This window comes from Homarus americanus, unplaced genomic scaffold, assembly GCF_018991925.1.
Source record: "Homarus americanus isolate GMGI-L3 unplaced genomic scaffold, GMGI_Hamer_2.0 scaffold32871, whole genome shotgun sequence".
NCBI lineage: Eukaryota > Metazoa > Arthropoda > Malacostraca > Decapoda > Nephropidae > Homarus > Homarus americanus.
The window spans coordinates 4,886,114-4,907,714 of record NW_024748870.1 but is presented as its reverse complement, the minus strand read 5'-3'; the positions used below and the strand labels follow the sequence as shown (position 1 = coordinate 4,907,714).

General features: G+C 35.0%; 1 protein-coding gene and 1 long non-coding RNA gene across 2 annotated transcripts in view; both read left to right on the top strand.

Moving 5' to 3' along the window:
• LOC121853195 overlaps positions 1–17,241 on the top strand; it is a 109,424-nt gene extending 92,183 nt beyond the window's left edge. The window contains exon 4 of the long non-coding RNA XR_006086272.1: positions 16,862–17,241. This is a non-coding gene — a long non-coding RNA (uncharacterized LOC121853195). The remainder of the gene's footprint in view (positions 1–16,861) is intronic.
• Positions 17,242–17,243: 2 nt separating this feature from the next.
• On the top strand, positions 17,244–21,601 carry LOC121853194. The gene is made up of 3 exons (XM_042347176.1): positions 17,244–17,366; positions 20,161–20,348; positions 20,830–21,601. Exons 1-3 carry the CDS (start codon positions 17,340–17,342, stop codon positions 21,473–21,475), a joined length of 861 nt encoding a protein of 286 aa, XP_042203110.1. The 5' UTR covers positions 17,244–17,339; the 3' UTR covers positions 21,476–21,601.

The window sequence follows — 21,601 nt, the reverse complement described above, 5'->3', positions numbered from 1 at the left end:
TGCAATATTATCCCTTGTAGAACTTTACTCTTGTAACCTTATAATCCTCCGCTGTTATAGTTACAACCATAGAAAATATCATGTTTGTATTTTCACCCTTGAGTAATCGACCTATAATACCAGAGATTTATTTCAACCTTTATTTAATTTAATCTCTACTACTTATTGTCTCTACGTTTACAAATATCTTATCTCACATCCCTAACCTCTTGTCAATCATACGACCTGCAGTATGTACCTCTTACAGCGTCCTCTACCCAGTGTAACCCTCCTGCTCTGCAACATCCAACCCATACACCACCCACACCCTGTAACCTCCATCACTTACCAATTACAACACCAACTCTCGCAGTCACAGTCCTTGCAGCCCTTACATGTTGCAGGTTCAGCCTCTTGTGCCTCTTACCTCTACAACCCTCACTCCCAGTAATCTTCTGCAATTCTCCTCCAACTCGCCTGTAGCATCCATCAGTGAAGCATTCTATCTGTCCCTGTAAAGCGAATCTATACTATCACTGACTTCATATTCCTCAATTTGATCCTCTCTTCAGTCCCTAGTGTTACAGGGAAGAGGTGTCCTTATCTACGATGTGTTAATATAGAACAATATTGTTTATAAATATGTCTACGGAAGAAATAAACAAGGAAGCGAGAAAATCCCCCCCTGTTTTAGTTCAGTTTTATTGTGTTGATGTCTGTTAATATTCAAGATCTGTTGTATTTCTCGCTATCCAGGACAATCTCTTCAACACACCTCTAGGATGACTTGTGCCAAGTCTCCTCCAAGAATCCTTTTGTACAACACAGCACTATCCTCCATACTAATATTCTCTCTCTTACGACCTGACTCAGTTAACACCTTACACCTTCAACTCTCCTTATCCCCTTGATTGTCTTCGTTTATTTGTTCTTTCCATAAACCCTCAACCACCTCAGAATAATGTTTTCCCATATATATATATATATATATATAGTTTGTCTTACAGCGGAGAGCAAATGTTGGTACCATTTTATTAATTTACCGGGGGATTACTGCATTACTTTATATTAAAATGGCTATAGACGTTATTAATAATTGCTAATAATTAGTAATTACTAATTCTACTCTTCATGTGGAAAATTATAGGCTATTATTCCGTTATAGAACAGATGGAATATACCCACATAGTGCAATTTTAATAGTTCACACCACCAGATCATCCAACAGTATAATTATATTTGAGTTAAATGGAGACAGTATAGAAAATGTGGATTCTACAGTATGTGTACTTATGTGTACGTACCTGTATATCTGAATGTATGTACATGTGTATAGTGCAATTACATGTATGTGTATATGTGCATGTGATGGTGGATTTATGTATGTGTGTTTGTGGATGTGTATGGACGTATGTATTTGTGGATATGTATATGTGAGTGTTTCTAGGGATGTGCAAGTGTGTGTGTGTGTGTGTGTGTGTGTGTGTGTGTGTGCGTGTAAGTGTGTGTGTGTGTGTGTGTGTGCGTGTGTGTGCGTGTAAGTGTGCGTGTGTGTGTGCGTGTGTGTGTGTGTGTGTGTGCGTGTGTGTGTGTGTGTGTGTGTGTGTGTGTGTGTGTGTGCGTGTGTGTGTGTGTGTGTGTGTGTGTGTGTGTGTATGTGTCAATGAACCTTTATCTTTTTTCTGTGACATGGATATATGTGTATGTACGCGCGTGTGAGAATTAGGATTTTGTGTGCGTATGGGTGTGTGAATTTGTATGAGTTTTCAATGTTATCATGGATGAATGAACATGTCAGTCGGTCTGTATCACATTCACTAGTAATTGTGGTTTAAATAATCAATGTTTCTCCCTCTGAAAATATATACGTAATTTTTAAAGGTTATCCCCCCAATACACTCAGGAGCACAGGTACAAGACCAAGCGTAATTTCACCTTGAATAAATCCTTCAACTTTTACCTAAGTGACACATGTGGTTCCCAATACTAAAATTAAGCTTCACTGAGTTACACCACATCCAATAGCTACCATGACTACTAGCAGCATAAAAAAAACACAACCACCATGACCATTGGCTACAATATTACCATTGACTACACTGTTACAATGATTACACTACCATCACAACCAGAATACTACTGACTACACCACCTCCACCACCACTACTACCACTGCACTGACAACAATTCATCACAGCCTTTACACCAATATCCTACCCACGCCCCCACTGCACCATATGTAGGAAATTATATACACCCTTCCCCTACTTCCTCACCAACCTTGCTTAAAACTTCCATGGGTATGTTTTTAGGGGGGGGGGGGCTTTTAGTGAGTTGAATACTTGCTTTATCCGGTTATCTTTATCGTAAATGCGTCTTAACTCGGTCAATGGACATTTATTTTGTGTGTATGTATGTGCACAAGATATGATAGTTCCAGGGAGACTAGTTTTGAATTATTTGTTAATTAAAATTATTTACCAGAAAAATTAATAATAATAATAATAATAATAATAATAATAATAATAATAATAATAATAATAATGTAAAAATGAAAATAATAATAATAATAAGGATAATAATGTGAAAAAGAAAATGAAAATAAAAATGAAAATAATAATAATAATTAATAATAATAATAGCCCAGTCAGACCACCTCCGATTATAACAAACAAAATACAATAACTCAAATTATAATTCCCGCCACTAATGCCTTCACCGTACATACTCTTCATACTAATGACTTTCATCCTGGAAATTTCAGAAAAAATTCGTAGACGTGTTTTATGAGAATTCTATCTTTAGATTATTCCTTACCGTTCTCCTTCATAATATCAGAGAATTACAAAATATTGCTAAGAATCTCGAAACGGGTAAAGCTGTTAATCCCTAAGAATGCGGTACTTACCAGCAATAGGTCTTCAACTTAAATAAAAAAAAAATCGTCGCCCAGTATACGAGATGTGGCTCTTCACCCCAGCTATTGCCAAGTACTACAAAAACTGATCACTTTTGTGCTATTGTAATTTCGTTTTGAAGAACAAGCAATGAGCTTAATAAATAATAAATAATAATAATAATAATAATAATAATAATAATAAATAATAATAATAATAAATAATAATAATAATATTATTATTATTATTATTATTATTATTATTGTTTTTATTATCATGAATATTATTATATTAGTATAATTATTACGAGTGGTAAAGAGGAAAAGCTTACGTAATAATGATATGTATTACTGCTCATGATCAGTTTATGCTTCGGGTTTTTTATATTCAAATTCAAATTCCAGCGAAATATCTAGTTTCTTGCGGTGTAAGAATCCGAGAGTAAAAGAATATGTTTTAAGTAATACTTTATGCTTAGTTTCTTCACACATACTGGTAAGAAAATCCGGAATGAAACCCATCAAATACGATCACAGTTAAAGATCTCAGCAATCTTCGAAATTAAAATGTTGGCAAATTTGTATCTTAGAATATTCATTGAAGATAAAGTAGAGTTTTAAACGTGTAAGTAATGATCATTAAATATTAATATACTTATTTTGTTTGTTGATACATATTGCTACAAGTTTGTTTGTTTCCTCGTTTTACTTCAGTATTACAATTATGAAGGTGAATGTAACTTAAGATGGTGAAGACTGTGCAGTAAAGGTATAAGACAAATCTAGTACAAGATGGAGATAAAACTAATACACTTTGAGCTCTCTCTCTCTCTCTCTCTCTCTCTGATTCCCGAGTGCCTAATTAGTTATCAATTTTCAATATATATAAGTGTGTTTCAAGATAAGAATCTTCACCTCCCATAATACTATTTTGACACATATGCATAAAGTCAGAGTGAAACCTTGTCTCTCCAGCTACACCATCTTAGATATTCTACTGAAATATTTTCACCTTATTTTTCTTCCAAAGATATCATGTAAAATTAACAAAACAGAAGAGCGAGAGATGTTGAGGAGGCCACCTTGCTTTGTCTGAGTAATAATTGAGGTGGTAGTCCATGTTGGCTTGCCTGTGTGAGCTCCTGCTGGTTTATTATGGTATATCTGTAGGAGGTTTGGGTCTTGCTTGTGGTACACTGGATGCTACATTAGTCAGACATGAGTCTACCTGTGTCCAGGGAAGGTGAGATGAGTCGTCACATGACCGTGTTATGCCAGTGTGTCTTGTGTTTTATTCTCACTGATTATCTTCCTATTTTTAAGGCTTTCGCTGTATAACCAAAGTATATTAATTAACTTTGTTTGTTTATGTTTAAATACTTTATCAACCATATGCGATTACTCTCAAAATCTTAAATATTGCTTTAAAGTGAATAAATTTTCAAATTCGTTAAACAATATCTTAAAAGATTACAAACCTGGAAATATTATCAACACTGTAAATACATTAACTAAACGAAACATTCCTCACTTTTTATAACTTCCTTATATTCCTTTATTTATGTCAGTAATGGAAAACTTAAGAGTTTCAAAAGAAAATAAAGTCTTACCTTACTAATCACTTATCATAAAAACCTTGTTTTAATCCTACATGCGGGAGAATTATGGTATATTTAAAACATTTCAAATAATTATTTCAATAATATACTGATACCAAGTGTACACATAACGTCTCAGTCTTACCATTCACATGAAGGTTGGCTTCTCCTTTTGTATTATATGTAATGTTTAATGTCCTCGATATATATATATATATATATATATATATATATATATATATATATATATATATATATATATATATATATATATATATATATATATGTACGTATATATATAATTTGTTTTTCTAAGCTTGGTACTATGTATCCGAACTTCCTTCAATCACGTGGATAAGTGAGACCAAAGGAAGCTGTAGGTGTTGTGTCTTTTTAATGTGTCTTGATGTTGGAGAATATCCTTTCTAGCTATTTGTTTTTCCTTTTCATCAGTGTGTGTTTACGTCTCAGACACATACAAGCTATCTGCCAACAGGATATAGCAGGAGAATTGATGATATAACTAATCATAAATTTCTAACAACACATGTATTTTTATTTCCTTATCCTATTTAACAGACACCTGTCAAGGCTCTTTTCGGTATCTGGTCAAAATTCTGTGTTTTCATTCATAACAAAAACTAGTGTAAAATTTCCTGTTTATTTTTTAACGCCGCAAGTTATCTACTCGTTGAAAAGACAAACACAGCTAAGATGCTTAGCTGCGAACACCATTTTTCAAGAAATGTCAAATCATAAAGCTAGACTTATACTTGTGATCATAATTGAAGGAAAAATTTTTCCTGACGAGACCAAGAATGGCTACATAGCAGCAAATCTTCTGCAGGTACGATTTTTTCGAGTCAATTTATTTCTCAGGAAGACATTCGCAACACGACCGAGTAAATGTTCGGGACGCTGTCTGAGGCATATTTCCAGAGGTGGACAACTGGTGTCGCCGACCTGCAGAAGCTCCTCGGCAAATACTCTCCAAATACCAAACGATGCAATTCTGTGTGAGCATCATGCATGGTTTTCACGGACCCCCACCCCATGATAAATGGCTGACAGTGGCGTGTGTCCACCCCGTTGCCCTAATACACGCAACGAGGGCCACACTACTCACAAACATAGAAGAAAATAACAATGATGATGATGAGTCTTCAATTATAACATGATACAGTCTTAAGCATCTTGGTACATATACCATAAGAGACGAGGGCTTCATTTCTCATGTACGGTCGCTCGCCGTCTATGACCGTCCAGTAAAACTAACACTAGAATTAATCGTATCTGCGGGAGTTCCATAAGCCGGAATATTACAGGAAGAGGGTAGTATTGTGGAATAGGCTATTGTCACATCTCACAGGAAAATGAAAGCAGTAAGCTACACGCTCCCGTCTACAGTACATGTCGCTGTCTGTTCCTGGAAAGTCTTGTCACATGGATAAAAACAATCTCTACTGTATACTCTTTCCTGTGAACTGTTAATATAATCTAGAATAGAGATTACCGATGATTGTATTGCAGTTGTTGCACCTGATGTTCTTTACCTGCACAGGGAAGATCCAGCAGGTATTGGAAATATTCAAGAAGATTGAGATGATAAAACTCTCTTACTGTTCTTACGTTTCCTTAGGTTAAATATAGTCTCACCGTTGGGAGACTTTTTTTACGGTCTTAGTATATATTCTGCCTGTTTGCCCAGGTCCATCTGGTTATATGAAAGAAAAGCATTTGCTTATGCAGGTTCATTGTTCACTACCTTACCCGAACTAATAAATCAGTAATAAAAGTCATCGTCGTTCACTTATCTGCGTCTACATCCCATCAGTATCCCATATGTTAGGACGTACTAGAAGCAACTAAGTTAAATGAGTTAAATTATGTTACCTTAGGTTTGGTCCTTAGCTTTTTTTATAATATTAATTACAGGTTATCCTCCAAGTCAGCATCTTCCCGTATATTATCTTAAACTCAACTGCATTTACTTACCACAAATACTTATCAAACTTTCGTTTTATACGTCAACATGATACACATATCTTATTGTACCCCATTCTGGGTTTACACAAGATCAGTAACTCATCAAATACTTCTTAACTTTACTTGGTTAAAATATTTTAATAATCCACCATATTTCTAACTAATGTAGATGTACTTGTCATTACGAGACAGTGTGTTCTTCAGGTTCAGTTTGTTTACACAGCCTTAGTTCCCATGAAGATAATTTTATGATACCCTGTAAAAAAAAACTAAATAAAAAAAAAAAATAAATAAAATAAATAAATATTGGGACAGTTGTCAGCCTTACTAAGATGTGTCTTAGGTCTTCCAACAACAAAAATAAGTACAGGTTTGAAGATCAAGAAAGTTAAAAATAAACGACTAGAATTTAATTTTCTAAACGTTGTGATGGATCATGGCAAGATTCCCTCTTTAAGGAAATTTTACCGAGTGACCTAGACTTAGTTATTACACCAATGATAAGTAAGTTATAAATATATGCTAAGTTAAGATGGATGGTAGGTCCTTTATCATCATTCATATTTATTCACCTTTTGATTCACGTACAATCTACACCTCTATTCTTCCCTACAATGACAAGAGCAAGTAAATAACATATTGCACATTTCCTACAGTCAGTAAAGATGTGTCCTTCCTTTGATTCTCCTCACCAAATAATGATACATCAAATTTATGATATTTTGACAACAGACCACATGATATAACACTGATACCATGTCAAAATTATTTTTCTTAAATATGCTTCCATCAATTATATAAAATTCCGAGAAAAAAAATGCAACTAGCTTTTTCTCTGCCATATTTGGGCAGCATGGAGGTGTAGAAGGTTGGTGAATCAAAACGTGTCAAGAGGGCAGATCATTCTCTATACTCAAGTAATGTAAGGATTAAGAAGAACCTTATAACAAATTTGATTAAAGGAAATTTGTACAGACGAGAGACGGTGTGGTGTGGTGTGATGTGACTTGGTGTGAGAGGTAGACTGATGAACTTGGCGTCTATGAGTGCAAGGACCAAGAAACTACCGAAGAAGCGAGTGACTGGCTATTGAGGAGACGTATTATTTCTTTACTATATCTTGTCTATCAATGATAAGAAGGACAGTGAAGGAGCATCTTATATGTGAATGAAAATAAGATTAATGTGACTGTTACAAAAGATTAAGAGGTTGTACAGAAGTGGACACCGAATTCGTTACATTGTTTAGACTGCTATTTCCAGGGGAGGATTCTGATTACAGCAACACCTAACATATTTAGACAGGTGGCTAGAATAATAAGGTGTTGTCGAATGAAAGTGTAATCTGGAAATTATCTTGTTAACCATAGAAACTAAGAGTATCATTCTTCAGGTGAGGTCAGTGCAAATATGCCTCGACTATATGACCTTAATCTAACCTGTTTAACTGACGCACACACATGACCTAAGACCCACTGATATCACATAACGTTGCGTGTGTACTGGTGTGCACTCGCAAACAACATCAAGACAATATGTGCCCGTAAACGTGACTTTTTGAATTCTTACCCCCAAGAATTCATGTGGCATAATAATTTTTATCTTGTATCTTTTGGTAACCTACTAATAAAGATATAAAAAAGAACCATCAATATTTTTCAATTTTGTTAAGCAAACTATACAGCTATAAAAGTGCTGTAGAGAGGGGAATTCTTCAGGTGGAGCGAGATGGGGTGGAAATTCTTCAGGCGATTCATTTTTTCTTAGTGGCATTAAAGGTGGGATCTCTTGATTGAGTGACAGTATAAGAGGGGAAGGATAAACTGTTGTGTAAGTTTGAATCACTAGCGGGATAGTAATGCGTGTGTACTGTTAGGAATAGAGATGAGCTTATTCATATGAAATAAGAAGGTAGAAAGATACTTGAATACTGAAAGAAAAATAACATTCCTACCTGAACGGATGTGGAGATAAGAGAGAAAGGAAGATAAGCAGGTAACTAGATAATAAGGGAGAGCTACAGAAGGAAGTTTGACAGGGAAAGACTGATAATAGATCTGGACAAAAGAACAAGACAAACTTCGCCAAAGTTGTCGATTTCAAGGTAGATTTTCTTTGTGTGTGTTAGAAGAGTGGAGGTTTGAGTGTAACAACTGAAAGGGAAGCCATAATATAGGTCTCAAGAGGGAGATGGTGTTCTTCAAGATGTCTGATTAATTGTTAACTCGTGAATAATTTCTTAACTGAAAGGATAAGATTGCCATGCTAGGGCAGCTCACCAATAACACTATTTACTAGGTTAAGCTGCAACAGTTTTTCATCTCGAAAGTCATTTACTTTATAAGTTGGATTAGATGTTCCTGAGCTTGACTTGTTAGTTGTGTAATTTTTTTGTAGATTCTTCATTATATGACCCACCCTAGTTTATGTTTTGACTTGGATTATATGAAGTTCTGTTATGTACTACAATACACGTGTCACAGCCTTAGGTTTACAGGGATAAGGTATATACTGTATGTCATATTATATATCGTCTAGTTTTAGCCATGTCGGTGTTCTTGAATAATTTGATAAGTTGATTTTTCATGTTCGATTTTGTCTGAGCCTTTAATGGAAAGGCTTGTGATATCATATTCCACTTAGATCCCACTAAGGATTATATTTATTGAGATAATCTCCTGAGGCCACTTTAAAGATCACAGCGTTTTTAAGTTACTACAGATTATGTTTACAGATAAATTCTTCATAGTAATCTTTAAAATTCCTTCCCTGGCGCAAAGTTTCCTAACGTCTTGCAGGAAATTATCTATTAACTGGGGACCAAATACTCTGTCTATCTATCATATCATGTCTCGAAAATAAAGCAATATTGTCTGATCACTAAGGCTCATCCTTAAAGGGCCTCTATCTGATACCAGTTTACTTATTTCCTCTAGTTGCTTCTTAACCTACACGGTTTCAAATGATTATGTAGAGCCTTGCTTATTGCCGGTTTATGTAAATGCTAAACTCAGGGATCTTTTGGAGCCTCTCTGTGTGACCAAGTTCACTATGATAGTACAAGGTAAATTACTTTTACTAAACCTTCTTCAAATATTTTTTAACATAATATATATTACTCTTAAGATCTTCAAAGGTTTCTTTAGAACATAACTCATCAGTATCATCCTAAGATCCTCATATTGTAGAAATTGATCTAAGTTACATATTTTCACGTCTTCGTTAAGGATCTGGTCTCCCTCTCCCCCGTTAATTTATTTAAGATTCACTAAGTTTTCTAATTCTAAGTCAATTGATTGTACTTAGATATCTAAATTATTGTTAATGCCGAGATTAATGTGTTTCTTAAGTAATTTACCTTAAAGCTTATATAGTTTACCTAAATAAGCTATAGCTGCTTATCAGTATATAGATAATGAATATGTTACAAGTATCTTTGCACATCTTTACGTTAAGAGTTATTTATCTTAGTGTATATTTCATGATATTTCTAGTGTACTTATGTCATAAGTTTCTTTATGGTAGAGGTTCGTTATCACTGTATATAGTTCTGATGGCAAAAATTAAGCATCAGTGTTTAACATACACTTCAATGGTTATCATGATATATTATGATTTGATAACCAATGAATTATTTAAGTTAACATATCTTGATAATAAAGGGGAGTTATCCTGGTATATTGTATGGTGTTCCTTGATGACGGGGAGAAGTATCCAAGATAAAGGTCTCAATATTAATAATAAAAACAAGAACATTGGCATATTGTAAGAACAAAACTAAGCTTCGCGTAACAATATTCCTCACATGTGCAAAGTAATTATGACTCTTAGTTTAAAACTTCGGTAAAATTACGTAATATTATATAAAGAAAGGATGATCTTATTTAAGTCAAATATTATAAAATAGAATATTAAAACAACCCGCTTTTTATACTTAACTGGATGAATGAAGGATATCTCTTTTATTTAATGTTTTACTAATGTTGAAATTGTAACAGAACTCTTATTAAAATAATAGTTCGTGAAAATGATAGAAGGGTTTTATTAATAACAACAAAAAACGAAGACTTTTGAATGAATAATTGTGTTTACGATTCTTCTGTTTCGTGTTTTTCCAATATCGTCAGAAACTCGTAAGTGAATCTAAAATCCAGGAGAAAACAGGTAAATTTCCTGATTAAAAAACATAAGCTTCCTGGTGCGTCCAACTCCAATATGTTTGCCGAATTCCATAAAGATATCCAAAAGGTTTTAAAACTGAGCATCTGGACAAAACCACAAACAAATATGTACATACACGCGGTCCAACTGAACGTAATATATTCCATGGTGACATATTGCTTGCTAACCGCACTGTCATGTAGGAGTTTCCATGCCATATTATTATTTTTTTTTTAATCTTCATTTTTGTATCTAAGGCTTAAATGTTTGATTTATTTTGCACCAAGCATACTACTGTCATCGCTATGTTCTTCCTACTTCAGAAAATACTCTGAGTCTTCAATCTCTATAATTTGAGGGAAAAATTGGTTGCTATTCAATTAAATATTGAATTTCTGCAGCACGCACATCGTTCCTGCATCACATTTACTCCTGAACTCTTTTGTGTGTGTGTGTGTGTGTGTGTGTGTGTGTGTGCTTCTCCAAATAATGTTATCTTTTCTATCTACAATCACAATCATTGCCAATTCTTCAAATATTAAATTACTTTCAGATAGCTTATTTTTATAGTCAGATGTATTCATAATCCTTAAAGAGTTTTCCCATCTAACTAAGAAGTCTATATTCATATCTATCTCATATCTATCCCATTATAACAGATAGCCATCATCGTGTATGTCATTTTACTCAATTTTGTTCCGGTCATTCAATTATACTTTCTACAATAGTTAATACCTGACTTATAATTTCTTTCCATCGATTTCGTCTAAGTCGTGTATTTACGTAGGAACCACAATTCTGTCATTCTTGTAAAATTCAATACAGGATCATTTGTCTGTGTTATCTTACTTCACTATACAGGTATAATGTTAGATATTCCTTCAAGTTCAGACAAAACATATATATTTTATCACCTCTGATCTTATATCAACAGGTACCTTATGGGTTCTGAGTAAAAAGATAACTTTAAGTCTTGGTGATAGTAGCTGATCTAATATTTAATCAAACACATGAATGGTGTTTGTTTAGTTATATTCATTGAAGTGAATATGTACGACAAAAAGAAGGAAAAAAACGTTGTTTTTGGTTGGGTTAGGAAAGCTCATCCCTATGAGCATGAAAATGAATTCAATTACAGCCAGCGCTGGCGCTCTTACGTGCAACTGTGTCTACCTGTTAGCTGGAGAAGCTCAACAGGCACCAGTTACTGCCATGCTTCGGTATGTGGCAGATGACTGCCTCTGTGCCTCGATGAATATTTCAAACAGTTGTTACATTGGATTACGATGTTGATAGTCTGACAAGCACAAATAATGCACAGAACGTAGTTGTTTTATTTGGCACATGTGTTTGTTAGTTCATCTGGGGCAGGATGTGACAGTCAGTACAATAAGTTATTTTAATTATAGAGTCTGATAACAGTAAATAATGCATGTGATTGACTTCACGCTGCGAGTGATGATATTGTCATGATGAATAAAATGCATTGCATATTATGTAGCAGAACTAGTTCTGGTTATGCAGTGATTGAACACCGACGTAAATATACTCCACAAAAATCATCTTGTCATTGTGTGCGTTGCCTGTGTGACGCTTTTTTACAAACAGTGTCTTCAAAATGTTGCACATTTTCCCGTCTCAAATGGAACATTGGTCACTCTACTTTCATTCATTTACATACAGGGATATATTTGCGAGTTCCTTTGATAATAAACAATGTGTCCAAACTGATACCCCCAAGGAAAATCATAACACGATACAAAACCACTAATTGATTATTGTCAATAACATTTGTCTAAACTCATGGTGCTACTTTACGTGTGCCAGGCAGACGCATCTGTATTCATTATCATTAGTTATTTTTAATATATACATATATATATATATATATATATATATATATATATATATATATATATATATATATATATATATATATATATATATATATACATACATACATACATACATACATACATACATACATACATACATACATACATCAGCTTTATACCAATGTGGATAATTTATCTTGCTAAATTCTCTTTCAATGAAGTTGGTATTTTAAGAGAGATAAAGAGAGAGAGAGCATGAGACAAGCAGGCGAGAGAGAGACATGAATAACCCTACCTTACCCCCTAGGGCTAACACCTGCTCATGACTACCTGAGAATAATTCAGTCTGGGACTTCATGCATGAGTCAACCTCCCTACACAACCTGACTCAAAGGTCAAACTCCCACATGACCTGACACAAGGGTCAACCTCCCTACATGACCTGACACAGAGGTCAAACTCCCACATGACCTGACACAAAGGTCAAACTCCCACATGACCTCACACAAGGGTCAAACTCCCTACATGACCTGACACAGAGGTCAAATTCTCCACATTGACTTAGACAAATTTTGAAATCCAAACATAATCTGGCACAAAGAAACTTCCTACGTGACCTCATACAAAGGTCAAGCTCACCACATGACTCGACACAACATTTATGCTTACCACTTGACGTTACATACTTTCCTAATTGTTTATATAAACCACAAGAAGGCTTAGTTGACTCTATAGTTTGATACAGTGTCCAGTTCACTACATAACCTTACATTATACTTCACTAAATGAATCCATTATAATAATCCAAAATCTTTACTTGTAAATGTAAGTATTATTAGATATTTTGGTATAATGTACATGAAAAGATATTCCAAAATGGTGATACACTCACAGAAGTAGCGTCTTAATCTAGATATAGGAACATATGTATCAAAGAAACTGATTCCTACTTAACAGGACACCTGAATTAGGGTGACAATGGCTCCCTTCTTTAAAACAACACATCAGCTTCTCCCGCTTGATGATGGAATCTTTACCTCAAGAGAAAATATCAGTGTCTTGTGAAAACATTTAGCACGAAATATTCATACCTCTTCCATAATTTCCTTCTTATTTATATTTACATCTGTCATTGGTAATATATTCCGACCTCAGTAGCATGAGTAATTTGTTCATATGTTCTCGCTCTTGCTTTGATTTCTTATTAATTGTTATTATTTTCTTTCTTATTTATACTGACACGAGCTAATTATGTTACCATAATTATAGTTCTTAAGGTAGTCATACTTATATTAATTAGAATATCATACTCATACATGCAAACATATCAACCTACGTAATAGGTTAAGTCCTCATTACTTAAGCAGTCATCAGTCTGTACAAGGGGAACCGACCTTCTTCAGGGAACAAACATTTAAGGAAGTCTCAGGGTTATAGATATAGACTTACCTGTTCATGTTAATGTGAGGATACATTACTGCAGCTCAGCAAGTATTCTAGGTTAATGATAACACTAGTCACCAACAATTAAGAGTGATACATCCTTCTGGTTATAAGTATCATTACTGACCGTCGATGTGTCGTGATAAAAATTAATCCCACTCTCACAAAACATTAATAATTATACCATGTTAACTACACCTTGCTCATGTGCCACCTTCAAATGACAATGACGATAGTGACATATTTTTCATATACAATATACTAAGACCTTTTTCCATCAAAAGAAATTACTGACAGCATTTCAATTAAGTTTTGCAAAGATGGTGGCCTGTTTGTAAGGGATATTGTGTACAGTATATCAACTACAGTGTTATGGTGGTTGTAGTGATAGTCTCTCCAAACACCAACTGATAACCTTGTCTTCCTCCTCCTTCACACAACACCCAACACAACCCCGTGCTTGTTAAAAAAAAAAATACTAATAAACGTCATGAGTATTACACACTTCCATAATTTATCCAAAATAGTACATTCATGTCTCTAACAAAACCTTTGACAACTAATTCTCAGACTGTCATATACAATTTGGTAAAGTGTTGCAGGAAGCGGGTCATTACTTAGTCAGTATTAGGTGTTCCCTCAGATACTACAGTTATGGAGAGTTCTGGAGAGATGGATCTAGAAAATTCATGTTATTGAAGATCTCATTAGTATTAGCTCGTTTATTATATTAAGGTGGTTTCACATTATTAATAGCGATAAATATAGAATCAGTAAGAATTCATGTAATGTTATTTTATGAACTCCAGGGAATTAAACGATAAAGGTTGGTTATAATAAATCTTTCATAAAACTCCAGCTAAACAAAACTAGTAAACTACAGGTATCATGATGAAATATTATGAATATTAATATACAGTAGTACAGATATGTTGAACTCCTCTGTGTCTTCTCGGATTAATAAAAGGAATAAAAACGATTTGAATATATCACAACTCGTATTATATATGTGCTTAAAAAATCGAAACAAGGGGGGGGGGGGTGTGCTTTTCTCTTAACCAACGTCAAACCGTCGTTCTCAAACAAAAGAAGTCAAGAACAAAGACTCTTAATTCCCCCATTATTTCTATCAAACTTAGTGGGAGGAAGTTGAGGCCGCTTCTGTAATAGCATCAGACGGAACGTAATTATGCTGCAAACTTTGGTCTTTGGGGGAGTAAGAGCAGCAGCCCGCCCGCAGCACTTCGTTCTACTCCACCTGTAAAAGAAATTTCAAAAGACGTTTGAGAATTGGAGAAGTTAGCCATTGAGCCTCCGGACGGTAATGAAACCTTCCCAAGTCCATTATTGTTTGGCCAATCAAGTTAAGCAAGTTTCTCGAGAATATTGGGTTAATTATGGAGGAGGGTGGGAGTAATTAGTCAACTGAAAGGCTTTGCTTAGAGTCCGTCGGTGTTGTTTGAAATATAATGAAGTCAGGAAGTATTTATATCAGTTCATTACTATCTCCTGTGATGTGTGGTTAACATTATTTCTTTAAAAAATACTTACGTACTGGAATTGTATTTAATCAGGAGTTTAACTTTTATCAAAGTGAGGAAGAGAATAAAGTTAGATGTCTTTGTTAGTAGTGATGTTACTTTTCCCAGTTACCAGTTTATCTGTGAATCGATAATGCTTTTGTTTCTTGTAAAAGGCCTACACACGCACTCACGCACGCACACACACATCTTCCTGGTATAATGTATTTAAACGTGAAAGAGAAGAACCATTTTTGGAAAACCTTAGGCAACAACTTCCTTTACTCAAAATGCAAACACAATATAAATTGCAGGCTTGATCCTGATTAGCCCCCAAAATTATGAAAACGAAAACTAAAAATAATTGCTGCAATAACTTTGCATGGTGAAAGACTTGGGGAGAATATTCACCATTCGAAAAATCAGAGAGAAATTCTGAACCAATGAAAACTTTCGGAGAAAATTAAAAATGTTTGAAATCTTACATATTAGTAAAGTTAGATACAATTTATAAGTCTTTTAAATATAAGAGGAAGTCCTGAGCATAAATTAGTAACGTGTTGTTTCTCTTCAACATTACCAGCAGGAAAACTCAATGCTTGAAATGAGTGTAAGAAACTGGTTGATTAATAAATGATAAATCGAAATAAATCGTTCAAATTGTAACTTAACATTTATAATTTATTTTAACTACTTATGAAACCGAAAAAAAACTAAATTAACAATATTACCCAAGGAACAAAAAATCATACACCAAAAAAAAAAACTAAATTACATCGATGTCTTAAACGTGATTTAAACCACTTCAAGTAGTTAAGGTGAACAGTGTCGTTGATGGCCCCCCGAGTCAGGTAAATGACTAGGAATATCAACCAATATATCAGAGTTAATATTAACTTGTCATAAATTTGTCATAACTTTTCGTTTGGGTACATCGCCATATAAGACCAGCGCTTCGTTCTCATTCCTGGTTACCATATTTATATTTTGTTTTTGAACTATAAACTGTAATGAATAATAATGTTGCAATTTATAACGAAGCAATATACACCTTTTTGCATGTTCTAGTTTCCCTATTATTGCATATTTTCGCACATCACACATTTGGTAATTGATTTTGGCTTGTAATTTTAAGTTTTGATTTGTTGTTTGAACCTGAATAACGGTTCATTAATGCTTTGCTATAAACTCTTTGAATGTACTTCATAAAAATTTCCACCACACTTTTAAGGTTTATTAATTTAGTTTCGGGAGGCTTTTAGCTTTATATCCTGCAATAATTTTCCACATTTTGCTCACCTATCATAATATTTTTATTCATAGCAGTCATTTTTATTTACCACTGAACGTGCATGTTTAGTTTTAATTCACGTTTTACTGCCTTTTATTATATTTTTTCCGTTCTCTTCCCTGACGCCCGCCCGCTACCACGCGCTTCCCCAGGAGAGCGCTGGGTCTGGGGGAGTCAGCGATCTGGCCGGCAAATTGATCCATCCAGGCGTCCCTCCTCGCTCCCTCAGCGGTCTTCTCGTGCTCCTGCTGGTGGGTCCTCCCTCCTGGCCCAGTCTCCGTCCTCCCTACACCCCCTCAGGAGACCTGCAGCGCTCGAATCTTCCTTCAGTGTGGCGGCAGCACGACCACGGGGCAGCTCACCTAGAGCCCTGCCACTCCCCCAACTCCAGGATTCTTCCAAGTTTCGCCCGCTCTCCATAGATATCTCCAAGTTTCGCCCGCTCTCCATAGACATCTCCAAGTTACCTTTGGAGACGTCAAACCCAAGTGACCCTTTGGGAGGCCTGGGGCATCTGCCTCCATTGCCCTTAGGGAAGTTGGCCCTCTCAACGGTCCAGGTCAGCAAGCACCCTTCATTGGTTTCACCAAGACTCACCTGACGCAGTCTGTTTCGGACCTTAGGCGTGGGATGTCTTTGCCCTTAAGACAGTCTCAGGTAAGATCAAATTCACAAGTTACAAATGTCTGTCTGCTGTTAGTAGTATCATTTTCTCCCAAGTTATATGAGCGGAAATTCAATTCGCTAATTACATATTATCGACCATGTTATGGGAGAAGTCACCTCCTTTAAATCTAAAAATACAATCCAATTACTTTTAAGTGAGTGAGAATAAAAGTGTTATTTTAACCACAGATGTTCATTACATAAAAAAAGACAAATATTCAAGACATTTAAGTTAGTTATCTTTGGATTGTTATGTTCTGAATCTTTCATGAGATAACTAAAATTCTTATTTCTCTTCTGATTTTAGAAATATTAATTCCTTCAAATCAGTCATATCAGACATCAGAACATTTCAAAATAACTCTGATCAATGATGAAAAGATTAACAAGACTTTCTCGGCGGCTTTGCTCACTTGATAAATACTACGTCAAGTTTCAAGTTTTTGTTTTTCCAAGTTAATAGCAATAGCGAATACAGCGTAATAAGGTGATCTGGTTATTTCTACAAGAATATTTTAATATATATATATATATATATATATATATATATATATATATATATATATATATATATATATATATATATATATATATATATATATATATATATATATATATATATATATATATATATATACGACATCATTCTAAGTACAAATATTTTAAATTCGAAATAATAATTTAATTTTTTAATATTACTTCAGTGGTTAATATCACATGCCGTTCAAGTACAATTTATTAGTATCAGATAATTATTTCACTACTACTGTGTTTGTATATTTCTGTTTTAACAACTAAATAAATTAACCAAGTTCACTAATTCACTTCATCTACATAGCAAGACCTGTTGACAATGATCAAGGAATTATAATCTTGATGTAAAATATAACCTGTTCCTTGTTATGTAGGACAACTTGATGTTGATTTCTGCCGCATATCTCTACAGTGAGGTGAGCTTCTCTAGCAGATGATCAGTCATAAGGCGAGTGTCTTGATGATAACACTCGTATAAAAACAATCACATCATGATAATCCTTGTGAAAATGATTCCAGTTTCCCCCTCCACCGGTGTACACTAGAAAATTAGCAGCTGAATTATAGCTCATTAGTTAATATTCCGCCAGTACAAAAGTGTCCATTAGTGATAGTAAACTGTGGACATATTTTTTCACCAGATTAAAGATTTTTCACGAGTAAATTGTATCGTTATGCAGAGGCACCTGAATGGTCACAGGTACTGATAACTAATGCACGGTCCTTATATATCTTATGTGCGGATATTACCAAAAACTAAGGAAAAACTCAGTAACGTTGCAAATAAAATTTAATCATAACGTTAGTTCGATTATTCTACCGGAATTAAAAAGTTCTTAGGTGACCAAGCCGCTGACGAAGGGTGTGTGCACCGTTTTTCAACTTATCCCTGAGTTTAGTCGTCTTTCTAGACTATCCCTCAGCCCTACAGTGATAAAAATATTGCAAAGATAATTGTAGGAAAAAATTACTTATTACATTTTATAAATTAATATTTATTTTTTATATAAATATATGAGATAAATAACAGAGATAACCTAACGTTATCGCAGGTTTATAAGCAAATAAAATTAGATTATAGAAATTGATCAATAAATCACCTTTAGACAAATTTGATTAACAACACTATGGGCAGGGAGGAAGAATCCCGCTCTTTTGAACAATACTAGTTCTGACCATGTTCACCCATTATCTGTGCAGGCTGTGTTCTATGAGTGTGTAAGAGAGAGAGAGAGAGAGAGAGAGAGAGAGAGAGAGAGAATTGCTTTATTAAATGCATATAATTTTTCTGTGAACGATATACTATATATAGATTACATAATTCAATATAATTTTTCTAACAAGACTCGAGTTTTTTAATATGACTTCATAAGGATGTGGCTTATAAATACTTGTTTAGTTTGATTTTTTTGTTTAATTAATATTGAGGAATTATAATTCTTCAATATTAATTAAACAAAAAAATTATAGTTTACATTCAATAATTTTCCATATTAAAACGTTCTCCTATTTTTGTTGGTACATTCCACAGACACGCACATAAACATGTTCAAGGACTCATTAAAACAAATTAATAATAAAATTAAATGGTAGCCCTAGGGCCACCTAGGCGTGAATTTGTTAAGATGTCGAAGCAGTCGCAAACACAACATGTGCACCCTATGTTAACAATTTCCATGACCCGGTCTCAAAGAATAATATATGATCGGACAATTCCTCAACTGCACTGGCTAACCATAACCCCGAATACGATCTGTTGATCTATAAAAATCCAGGTTCCCAGTTACTGCTAGGTATATAGAGACAAATAGTGTTAAGAAATTTACTCATAGTTTTACCCTGCTCGGGGATCGAACCCGGAACTACTCTCTTTTGAGGCGAGCATGTTGACTATTGCGCCACATTGCCCACTGTTCTCAAATACACGCATACATGCATGGGTCGCACGCACGCACGCACGCACGCACGCACTCGTTCACACACGCACGCTCACACACATATTTGTAGAGAATTCCTGAGTCTGTTTTCTTTCTGCATATATAACGGAGAGAATTGATATGTAAACATGCATTTTTTGGTCAACAGCATCAAAAATTCATATACAGCTATTTGCAGTTTTTGGGATGATCCAACCGCGTGTGGCATATGTTTGCATAGCTACACACCTCACAGTTAGTCGCCCCGTACCAGCCTTCATAGAAATCCATAACAGTCCATTTACGTTATATCCCTGTGTTGCTCTTCCGTACAGACTGGCAATGTTCAAGCCTTCGTCACAACACCGGACATCTCTCAGCTACCTCTGCAGTCCTCCTCCTCCTTCCCTGTTCCCTTGGGATTGCAGGATTCCCAGCGTCTTTTATTAGCAAGTTCAGGAGGAAAGGTGGTGTTCCCGGAGAAGGTGACGGTGGTTAACGACGAGCAGACCAGTGACACCAGGTGAGTCAGTGAGACTGCAGGTGTAGGGAGTATCATAACAAACCCAAACTCATGGGTTATGACACATTGCCCTAAGTTATGCAACAATTAGGCAAGGAAAAACACACACACACACACACACACACACACACACACACACATATATATATATATATATATATATATATATATATATATATATATATATATATATATATTGTGTATGATAATTGAATTTCCAATGCCTTAACATACAAACTGTCATACATATTTAATCTATATTGGAAAAATGAGACAATACCTCAAATAATCTGTTTAGGTTAGCTCTACAGTATAATAGCTCATGTCCAAATATTAACAAATGTTCCTATACTATAGTAGTCACAATATGCGTATTATGTACTGGAACAATACCGACAGTCAAGGTGCCAGTTAAGATAAAGCTGAAGCATGTCGAATTTCAAGCACCTGTTGTAATACCTGATGACTGTTTCTGTCCCAGGACCAGCAGTCTCCGGCCAGTACTCCTTCAAGACCAGCTGCAGAATCAGCAAAGACCAGCCTCCCCTCCCCCTTCAAGTTCTACTCCTGTGCCTACAAGAATATTCCTTCAAGATGTCCCTATCCTGAACGATTCTCCTTTCTTAAGAAGCGAGAACCTGGAAGGAGTATCTATTCTTAAAGCTCTCGAAGCTCTACAACCGCAAAACACTAAGGAATTCGAACCTGCCTTCCAGAAACTTGAGCAGAATGCCGAAAAAAATAATGACATTCTGAGGTCTTTCAGCAATACAGCGGCTGTCCCGAAGCAAATCGAAAATTTTAGTTTCGAAGTTAATAAGAATGCTATTAAAATAGTCGATCCTCCACAGTTTGGTGTACCTGTAAGATCCAATCAATTAGCATCTTTTACCTCTACTGTTCCACTATCTCAATCCAATAAAGATATTCAGCAAAGACCAAACAGATCTACTTTATCTAAGAGAACAGAGCCCAGAGAAATCAAAGCCTTGTCACTCTTCTTCAAAAAACCCTCAGGTTTGTCGAAGGAGCGACAAGTTCCGCCTTATGTTTGGCTGTGGCCAGGTAAGACCAGGGACACTCGCCTCCCTGATTTCTTAACCGGACCAGCCACGCACGCTCTCTGAGGCAACAACAAGAAAAAAGGCTTGGAGTTGTTATCTTACGGAGCTCTTTCCCCCTATTTATTTTGAGAATAATTATCTAAATTTATAATCTAAAAATTCAAACACAGAGTACATAAAATATATATA

Bases quoted from the DNA above. Each gene is read 5' to 3' on its own strand.
- LOC121853194 (XM_042347176.1), top strand. From the start codon at position 17,340: ATGTCTTTGCCCTTAAGACAGTCTCAG. The intron at 17,367-20,160 runs GTAAGATCAAAT...TCTTCCGTACAG, and splicing joins TGCCCTTAAGACAGTCTCAG to ACTGGCAATGTTCAAGCCTT. The intron at 20,349-20,829 runs GTGAGTCAGTGA...TTTCTGTCCCAG, and splicing joins GAGCAGACCAGTGACACCAG to GACCAGCAGTCTCCGGCCAG.